Source organism: Barbus barbus (genome assembly GCF_936440315.1).
Source record: "Barbus barbus genome assembly, chromosome: 49".
NCBI lineage: Eukaryota > Metazoa > Chordata > Actinopteri > Cypriniformes > Cyprinidae > Barbus > Barbus barbus.
The window spans coordinates 4,754,216-4,764,545 of NC_136727.1; the positions used below are offsets into that span (position 1 = coordinate 4,754,216).

Here is a 10,330-nt window from a genome sequence, read left to right on the forward strand (position 1 = left end):
TGGCAGAATTGTTGTAATTCAGCCACATCGGAGGGTTTTCGAGCATGAACCGCCTTTTTAAGGTCATGCCACAGCATCTCAATAGGATTCAGGTCAGGACTTTGACTAGGCCACTCCAAAGTCTTCATTTTGTGTACACACACCAACACACACTTCAGTTCAAACAACTTGTAAAAGTGCATGTCGCATCTGATGACCCCTTTAAGAAAACCATTAGTAATCATTTGTTTTACAAGTTTTGGGTTTTTCTTAGGAATAGTTCACCCCCCCCCCCCCCCCCCCCCCCCCAAAAAAAAAAATTGCTTAAGATTTACTCACCTTCAGGCCATCAAAGATGTAGATGAGTTTGTTTCTTGGAACAGATTTGGAGAAATGTATTACTTGCTCACCAATGGATGCTCTGCAGTGAATGGGTGCCGCCAGAATGAGAGTCCAAACAACTGATAAAAACATCACACTAATCCACAAGTAATCGACATGACTTCAGTCCCTTAATTGTGAAGCCAAAAGCTGTGTTTGTAATAAACAAATGACAAATTACTAGTTCTCTATCCTTAATATTGCTTTCTCCAGTGAAAAAGTTGTCTGTTGAATTAGGAGAGAAATATGCATATGGACTTTTTCACTGGAGGAAGTGTTATTATGGAGTCATTTTTTGGCCAAAAGCAATGGTTTGAAGTTAAAATGCCTTAATGATGGATTTGTTTCTGACAAACATGTAGCCAGGGTTTGTTGCAACCAGGCCATGGCCTTAAAACTTACAAAGTTTATATTAAGATGCTGTAAATTATTTGCTATTTGGTTTTATTTTGTAATTATTAGTAGTGCTTGCTATGATTTTTCGTTCATATGGTTAGGGGTTTGTTTAAATCCTGAACCCTATATAGTTTGTGTAATGCCTCAAATCATGTGGCATGTTGAAGAGAAAGGTAAGTGATCAACATCATGACATGTTTTGTATTAAAAAGTGCCATTCATTTTTTCTTAAGAAAATGTGGTTAAGTGCTGAAATTCTCGTAATATATCAGCTACAATCATTCAAACTCTATACAGTCCATGATGGTTATTGGAACCAGTGATGAAGACTGTGATGATTATTCTTATACTCATCACTAGAGGGCAGCATGTCTCCATTTTATCCTTGACATTTCCTTTCAACATCAGAGATTTGTGCGACAGTCTTAAAACATCTCTTTAACAGATTAGACTCGGCATTTATAGTTCTTCCAGTTCTTCTTGTTTCTCTGAAATCTTCATGACAGGCATAAATCCAGCTCTTTGAGGGCCCTCCTTAGCACAAATATTTACATAGCCGCATTAAATGATTCAGAACAGAATTGTTGGTTGGTGACTGATGGCACTCGTAAAAATTGTAAGTTATTTTAAACTGGCAGCCTGTGGGAAGATCAGTATGACTCTAATAATGAAAGTTTTATTTGTGTTTGAACATCTAAAGCTGAGTCAGTGAAAATCTTTACAATGAGAATAGTTGAGAATAAATTTGAAACGTTATATAAAGAAGTAAAAGCAGATTCGTGCTCCAGTCTTCACTATAAAAAAGATTTTTCCTGAAGAGAGGAAATCCCATAAACCCTCAGTCTCATGACAGGTAATATGCTAAATGCAGATAAGTTTAAGACTATCTATTTCTGATCTTGTCAAACTGTGTTTTATTACAGGAGGATGATGCACTGCTCAGGAGAGTTACAGAGCTCAATATCGTTGTGGATGGTGTTGAATTCAAAGATTTCTCCACATTTGTGTCAAGGTAGAGTGATGATTGGTAACTCCTTAATATCAATGGTGTGTTTGAATTTCAATTTCAGGTCATCCAAGATGACGATGAGTTTGTTTCTTCAGATTTGGAGAAATTTAGCATTGCATCACTTGCTCACCAATGCATGCTCTGCAGTGAATGGGTGCCGTCAGAATGAGAGTCCAAACAGCTGATAAAAACATCACAATAATCCACAAGTAATCTCCAGTCCATCAATTAACATCTTAAGTAAAAAAGCTGTATGTTTGTAATGAATCTGTCATTAAGATGTTTTTAACATTTAACTATTCTCTGGCTAAAATACAAGTCCACTACCATTATATTACTTTCTCCAGTGATAAAATTAATTCTTGTCTGAATCAGGAGAGAAATATGCACAGATCTAGCACAGTTTAGAAGTGAAAACAGTTGTAAACAAATATGCTGGTGGACTTTGATGTGAGAGGACGACAGGGGATGAACTTTTTCACTGGAGTAAGCCATATTATGGATCATATTTTGGTGAGAAGCAGCACTTTTAGGTTAAAATGGCTTAATGAAGGATTCTTACAAACACACATCAGTGTTTCCCACAGACTTACACTCTGTGTGGCGGCATTTCCCCAAGGGAAATATATATATATATTTATATTTAAATGTATGTGTAAATATATATATATATATTTATATATATGTGTGTGTGTGTGTAGATAATGTAAATATAAAACAGCAGACGGGCTTATTGAAAGTGGTGCTTTTAGAGCTACTTTATCAAGCATAATAGGAAAGATGAGATAAAAATGACATCTAAACTTTTCTGAAGACAGACGGTTCCCTTCAAAGATGCATTATAAAAACACCCGCGCCACGTTTTTAACTTTGAAATGTGCAGAGCTCATGTTTACTCAACATCTTTACAAAAATCTATTTGTTTGTGGCGATCAGTGTTGATATTGTGGCAGGTCGCCACAAATAAATCAATGTGTGGGAAACACTGACACATTTTTCTGGTTCATAAGATGTTAACTAATTATCTGGAGTCCTGTTAATTAATTCTCATTCTGACGGCACCCATTCACTACAGAGGATCCACTGGTAAATCTACTAAAGTTCTCCAAATCTGTTCTATAGAGAAAACAAACTCTTCTGCATCTTGCATGGCCTGAGGATGAGTAAATTTTCATTACTGGAAAAGCTATTCCTTTAATGCAATTATTTTTAACATTTATTTTTAAAGGTAAGTAGATTCTATGGATAATTTGTACTCTTCACAAAATGTTGTATCTTGCTTTTATGCATAATTGAATCAACAGAAATCCCATTAGGAGAAAATCCAGATTGCGCAATAGGTTACACAACATAAAACCTACCGTGTAAGTAAACATCAGGCAATTGAATTCCCAGACATCATAGAACAAAGAAGAGCATTCTGCTTTATGTTAGTCTTGTAAAAAGATACAAATCCAAATAAAACTCCATACAAGGGAAATAAATGTATCTGTGTGGCTCATTAGCAAGATGCTGAGTGAACCCTGACCAGCTGTTGTCAACGCGATGTGGGAGAGTTCCCACAGAGGTCTGATTTTCTCATTGAGGACTGATTGACAAGGGTTGCGAGATCAGGTTAGATCCCAGTGCTGGCTGATTGACTGACGGCAATGTACTCTTGAGAATCTTTCATATGAGGCAGCATTCATGCAAAATGCAATATAACCTCAAAAATATTCCATCGTTAGACAAATAAGGGCTTTGTTTATGTGTTTGAGGGGTTTCTGTTATACTTGCAGCTGAAGGATTTGTTTATTCGTGGTCCAAGCCAAATGAACAAATACATGTCTCTGATCATTAGGCATGTGATCCATATCTGTGGTAGCTTCATCTTTTAAGGAAGATCATTTGTGAAAGATTGAATTCTATCATGTTCTGTTCTGTTGTATGAAGTTCTATTCTGTTGTTCTCTGTTCTGTTGTATTCTGTTTTCTGCTATATTTTATTGTATTCTATTCAGTTTTTGTATGTCCTGTTTTATAGTACTTTGTTTTGTTGTGTTTCTTGTTGTTCCATTGCATTCTGTTCTGTTGTTTTTTGTTCTGTTGTGAATTATTTTGCCTTATTCTGTTCTGTCCAGTTATGTTTAATTCTGTTGTGATCTTTTCTGTTCTGTTTTTTACAAATTTCTGTTTTCTATTCTTTTCAGTTCAGTTTTTTTCCTTTTTGTTTTGTTCTATTGTATTCTGTTCTTTTATGATTTGTTCTCTCAGTTCTATTTTGTATGATTTGTTCTCTCGCTTCTGTTGTGTCTGTACTGCTTTGTTCTATTCCGTTTCTGTATTCTGTTCTGTTTTATTGTATTTTTGTTCTGTTCAATTCTATTTTGTTTTATTTTTGTGGTAAAGCTCCTACACAGCAGCTTCAAGGCAAGCTTATAGACGGTTGCTCTGCTTGTGCTGTAATGAGATTCAGTCATTTGAGTCCAGAAGAACGCTGCACCCAACATAATGATGTGTGGATTTAATGTTTTAAAAGTGCTGTGGTGGCGGTCCGTAACATGTCCCGCTCATTAAACTGTCAACAAATGGCACCAGCAAGTCATAGACTGCTAACAGCACCCCACAGTGTGTGCACTGTAAAAAGCGAACTTGTGGACCACCTGTAGGTCACTCTGGATCGTGTAAGGCAGCACAGTCTGTACAACTCCACCAGACACCTCAGGGATGAAAGCCATTGTTGTCCTAGGTAGATTTATTTGGTTTACCTGTTGGTTTATAGTGTAAATATTCCCGTGGTTTAAAGCACAGTTCTGTCTTCTATTATTACTTGAACAAGTACAGCACACCGCTTCCCATTAAACTAACACCTTTTGATGTTGACGTATCCAGCAATCCACAGAGAACACAGCCAAGATAATTAGAAAGTTAAGGCTATTTAGATTGTGTTGTACATGTACAGTATTGTAATGTACTTGAAGAAAAAAAGAGCTGAGGTCTGAACCTGTGACTTCTATTGATCTTATGGTCAATTTGTTATCGAGGTGCAAGGCTTATCCTTATCCTGTAGCTTTATGGTACTTGGTAGCTGTTAAAGGGATAGTTCATCCAAAAATGAAAATTACCCCATGATTTACTCACCCTCAAGCCATCCAAGGTGTGTATGACTTTCTTCTTTCAGACGAATACGATCGGAGTTATGTTAAAAAAAATGTGTTGGCTCTTTCAAGCTTTATAATGGCAGTGAATGGCTGCTGATTTTCAATAGTCCAATAGAAGTCCAATAAAGTGCATCCATCCATAAAGTGTTCCACATGGCTCCAGTGGGTTAATAATGACCTCCTGAAGCAAATCAATATGTTTGTGCAAGAAATATATCCATATCTAAAACTTTATAAACCGTAATCTCTATCTTCTGCTAACTGTCATATGCAAATACACGAGAGTGGCATTCCAGCAGATGACGTAGGACATTGGTGTAGCGTAGGCTCCAATGAGAAGTGCTGAACGTGGAAACACAGAGGAGAGCAAAACAAAACACCGGTCATGAATTAGTACAAAATGAAGATTTGTAAAGAAAAATATGATTTTGATATGAGCCAAGAGGAGACTTGCTTTCCTTTTCTAAACAAAGGAAACTTTGCTTCCTTTGCTCCTGTAAACAAAACCTGGGTTTCGAAAGACTAGCATATTCCCACGGAGCTTATCTGCTGGAACGCCACGCTCTCGTGAACGCACATATGACAGTTAGCGGAAGCTAGAGATAATGGTTTATAAAGTTTTAAATATGGAATTTTTCTTACACAGACATATTGATTCGCTTCAGAAGGCCTTTATTAACCCCCCCCCCCCCCCCCCCCCCCTCCCCAGAGCCATGTGGAGCACTTTTTTTTTTTTTTATGGATACATGCACTTTATTGAATATCAACAGCCATTCACTGACATTATAAAGCTTGGAAGAGCCAGGACATTTTTAAATATAACTCTGATTGTATTTGACTGAAAGAAGAAAGTCACATACAGCTAGGATGGCTTGAGGGTGAGTAAATCATGGGGTAATTATCATTTTTAGGTAAACTATCCCATTAATTCACCTTTTTTCCAGATGTTCAAACCAACAACTCTCTGGTTACCACTGTAGATCTCTCAATCTATTAAAAATTACTTTAAATGCGAAGGCATTATATTTATATGTTTGAATTACTAATGAATTTGCTTAAATTTCAGAGTTTTGGACATAATATAAGATCTCCTACAGTTGTTCCACTTAGTCACAGGATTTTTTGGCTGGGATGACAAATTACAGTTTGAAGTAATGCTGCTGTTTTGGCGGCAATTTGTTTGGGTCTATTTCTAAAGTGCAGCCAGCCTCCTGGTCGCTGGATGTACATCTGGATCATATTGTCTGGTCTGGGAGTCTGTCCTGGCACGAGAGAGTCGGAAAAATACTGGAGATAATGATTCTCGCATAAGTCTGAGTTGTCTCTGCGTCTCAGGAAGACGCATTTTATAACCATTATGCTTCATGTAAACTTAAGAAGAATTTTTGAGCACTCTTGTGGTCAGGTACATAAGTGGATTCAGGCATGTCTGGGGAGAAAGTTTTAAAGTGCTAAAACGTTGAGTTTTTGTGCTATCATTACTGTATACTCTATTGTCACGTTTACAACTTTTGTTCTGTTGTTGACGTGTTGATTTTTGACAAGTGTGACGTTTGAAACTACGCACAACCACACAGGTAGACATAATAAATGAGTTTTTTTGGAACCTATACGTCTAATATTAGTACATGCTACAGGTTCTTGGCAGCCTAACCAGGCAAATGAGAAAAACTGAAAAGACAAATTTAGTGAAATTATACAAAGGAGCCAAACATTGATTTGCCATTAATCGGTCTGTAGAGCGATCCTGGCATTCAATATGTTTAGTCTGTCAAACTATAAGGTTAGCATTCTAGGAAAGCATGGTTTAAAATGACTTTTTCAGATTCAAGGTCCCCAATCAACAAATCTGAAATGCATACGATGGAAATTGCCCACATTACAAAATGAGATCCGTCGGCGAGGGTGATTTGTCTGTGGTTTCTTTTAAACAGCGCTAGACGTCAGTCAGACCAGATGGTTGATTAATGTTTGTAAACTTTCAGCTCACCCAAATTCCAAAAATGTAAGGCGTATGTTAATTGCCTGGTGTTTAGGTATTCTCAGGGAGCCTTTTCTCCAGCTCTTGCCATTAAGCTGCTGTCTTTTAATCTTGGAGTGGATCCATTTAGTTTTGAGAGACTTGCCATTTTTCCATCACTCATTACAACACTGGCCTTTCACAGACAGGACTCGAGAGTCATGGAAAGTTGTGTCCTGTGCCACAGTTTCTGGGCCCCTAGTAAATCTATGGAAAATCTCACAGTGTCTCGTAACGTCAGACTGTGAAGGGGATTAAACGCAAATACACAGTTTATCCTTCTATATTGAATGCTGAATTTTACATTAAGAATGAAATTTCCCTGTCATGTTTTTCATTAAAAAATAATCAAATAAGACCGTCTCTGATTAGAAAGTATCATTTACCAAAGTGAGCAATACAGTGATGGGTTTTCTGGGGTATTAATGTAACTTCTGTTTCGTTTGCAGAGTGGAGGACACAAAAGATCTTCTCTTGTTCTTCAGGACCTTGAGGACGTTCTCTGAGAGATGTGAGGAGAGGCGTCAAACGTTTCAGCACTTTCAGGTAACCAGCAATAGAAGCAGGGAATAAGGTCCTCAACCAACTATGTATGGGCACAATTCTTCAGTACTGAGAAATGACAGCAATGATTGATCATGAAAGTAATTGTGACTTTTATCAAAGTCCAGTGGCTGCTACACACAAACGTGCAAAAATGGGGGTTAAAATTTCTCTGATTGGTTGTGGCACCATTTGTTCGGTTGGTTGTGGCATAGTATTCAGACTTTTGTTGTTGTTTAAGTTTGTATTCAATTTAAGCATTTTGAGTAATGCTATTTTGTCTTTTTTGTTCCCATAACTTTCAAAGAGCCATGTAATATAATAAGTTAAAGCCCCCCTGTTGTGAAAATCAAGCTTTTTATATTGTTTATTTGTCTGTGTGGTGTTTTTAATATGTTTTTAGACAAACCTTGTGCCAATCCATTAATCAGCTCCATTGTTGAATATTTTCTCCTTAAAATTGTAGTTTCCCAAAGGTTGCCCCAGAAACGGCCCTTTTTTTTTTTTTGCTATGTCACAAAATTCAATAAAAAATCATGTCAAGGGATAGATTGGTTTGCAGAACCAATATGCAGATCAACCAGTAAGTTTATTTTTCTTGTGTTTTATCAGTACAGAGTGTCTAATTTGATATTTGCATATTTGATATTCGTAATAATGTAGCAGTGATGTATTATGCCTCCCTCTCTCCATTTGTACAAACATGGCACGCATTTTTCCCAAATTGCAATAATTAGCATAAAAATTTGCATACAGATTGCATGCAAAAAAATACCAATATTAGCAGCACAAAAATAAAATAGAGCAAAAAAACCCATGAAGCCATGGTTTAACGTCAATTTAGAGCCGCTAATTTGAATAATAACCTCCGTTTTGTAGTGCTGTGTATCACCAGCAAAGTCACGATATGATACATATCACGATATGTATCACGATACGGGACTGCACTGAATTTCACCTCAGAATAATTTAGTAAAACAGCTGTTTATTAAACACTGCATACTATAGGGCCATTGCTAACTATAGGCAGAGCAAGCAGTTGACCTCTGCATTAGGAAGGGCCTCCATAACTGTACAACAGTACAATATGTGACCCTGGACCACAAAAGGGTCAATTTTTCAAAATTGAGATTTATACATGATCTGAAAGCTGAATAAATAAGCTTTCCATTGATGTATGGTTTGTTAGGATTGGACAATATTTGACTGAGATAATCTGGAATCTGAGGGTGCAAAAAAAATCTAAATATTGAGAAAATCACCTTTAAAGTTGTCCAAATAAAGTTCTTGGCAATGTATATTACTAATCAGAAATTAAGTTTTGATATATTTACGGTAGGAAATTTACAAAATATCTTCATGGAACATGATCTTTACTTAACGTATTTTTGGCATATATATATATATATATATATATATATATATATATATATATATATATATATATATATATACCCCAGCGACTTAAGACTGGTTTTGTGGTCCAGGGTCACATATAGGTAATGGCATGTGTCATGTTTACATTGCACACTCCCCACCAGGTACAATACTCTGATTGCTTGCATCTTGTTTTTAAGCCCATAAATAATAATGTACTCGTTCTAACAAATTTATATTGAAATGTACTCATATAATATATAAAAAAAATCATCTTAACATTGCTGGTAGGTTATCATTGCACAAATTAACGCACTCTACTTTTAAAAAATAAAAATATAAATTGAAGACAGCGCATTAGTTCAGAACGCTTCTACTGTATCTAACGCACACACACACTCAGTCACTCAAACAGATCACGTTGCGGCCGCACATAGACATTCAGCAACAAACTTTTTAGCACTACCCCGCAACTTTTTCAATAAAATAGCTTAATCGCTCAAGAGCTACATTATCTTTCTCAACAAGGAGCTGGCAATATCAATGTTTCTAAAGGTATTAAAGCCACAGCTTCACTGTTAATACGGTGGTAATTCATACATACACAGCATCTCTCTCTCTCTCTCTCTCCCTCTCTCTCATAAATGAACACTTGATGAAGTACACTTTTCTGAGAATAGAATATCTAAGTGGAGATCGCTAAACTGCCAGCTAGCCGGTGTTTTCAGAAAGCAAGCACGTTTATCCACAGTGGAGAGAGCGCGTGTAAACATGGTTGCCAGGTTTACAAAGATAAGTAACACACTTAGCAGATTTTTCCCTATTGCGCAAGTGGGAAGCTCTGTTTTGGGGATTACATATCTTTATATCAGGCAACCCAGTTGTGTTCTTCTGTTCAAATTATGCATTATTAAACATTTGTTCTTGTATTCAAATTATGCGCGGTCCACTGCTGCACACGTGCCACAATATCGATACAGGGGCAGCTGTATCGATACTCATATCGTCAAATCTCTGTGACAATAGCAAATTGTCCGATCCCCGTAAGGGCGATCCCCGTAGTCTTCAAGGCATTTTGAGGACACAATATTGTCAAGTAACTTTAACACATTTTACAGTATCCACTGTAGTTGTCTACTACTAGAAACAGTTTTATCAGTCATTATGTGTGGATTAGAAGGCCCTGGCTGGTGTAACTGAGTGGATGCGGGACTAATTTGCGTATTCATAGATCCACGTATAGTAAATGAGGCAAGGATGTAGAGTTACTTTCAAGCTATTTTAAGGTATGAGTAAATTATTTTCACAAGAATTTTTTTATTTTTTTTTATATTTCATTTTGATTATCAAAGATGAGTTTTAAGGGAGAAATTTTTGACTACGGGGAGACTTTAATACTGTAATAAGTTATAGAAGGAATATGATTATTTAGACCAATATCTAGCCAAAACAAAGACACCCGATTTCTTAGATTTATTTAATTGTT

General features: G+C 36.5%; 1 protein-coding gene across 1 annotated transcript in view; it reads left to right on the forward strand.

Annotated features, from left to right (window-relative positions):
• LOC306867871 (centromere protein P-like) overlaps window positions 1–10,330 on the forward strand; it is a 61,018-nt gene that overhangs the window by 1,721 nt on the left and 48,967 nt on the right. The window contains exons 5-6 of the mRNA XM_079413804.1: window positions 1,680–1,768; window positions 7,374–7,470. Of these exons, the coding sequence (XP_079269930.1) occupies window positions 1,680–1,768; window positions 7,374–7,470 (186 nt within the window). The remainder of the gene's footprint in view (window positions 1–1,679; window positions 1,769–7,373; window positions 7,471–10,330) is intronic.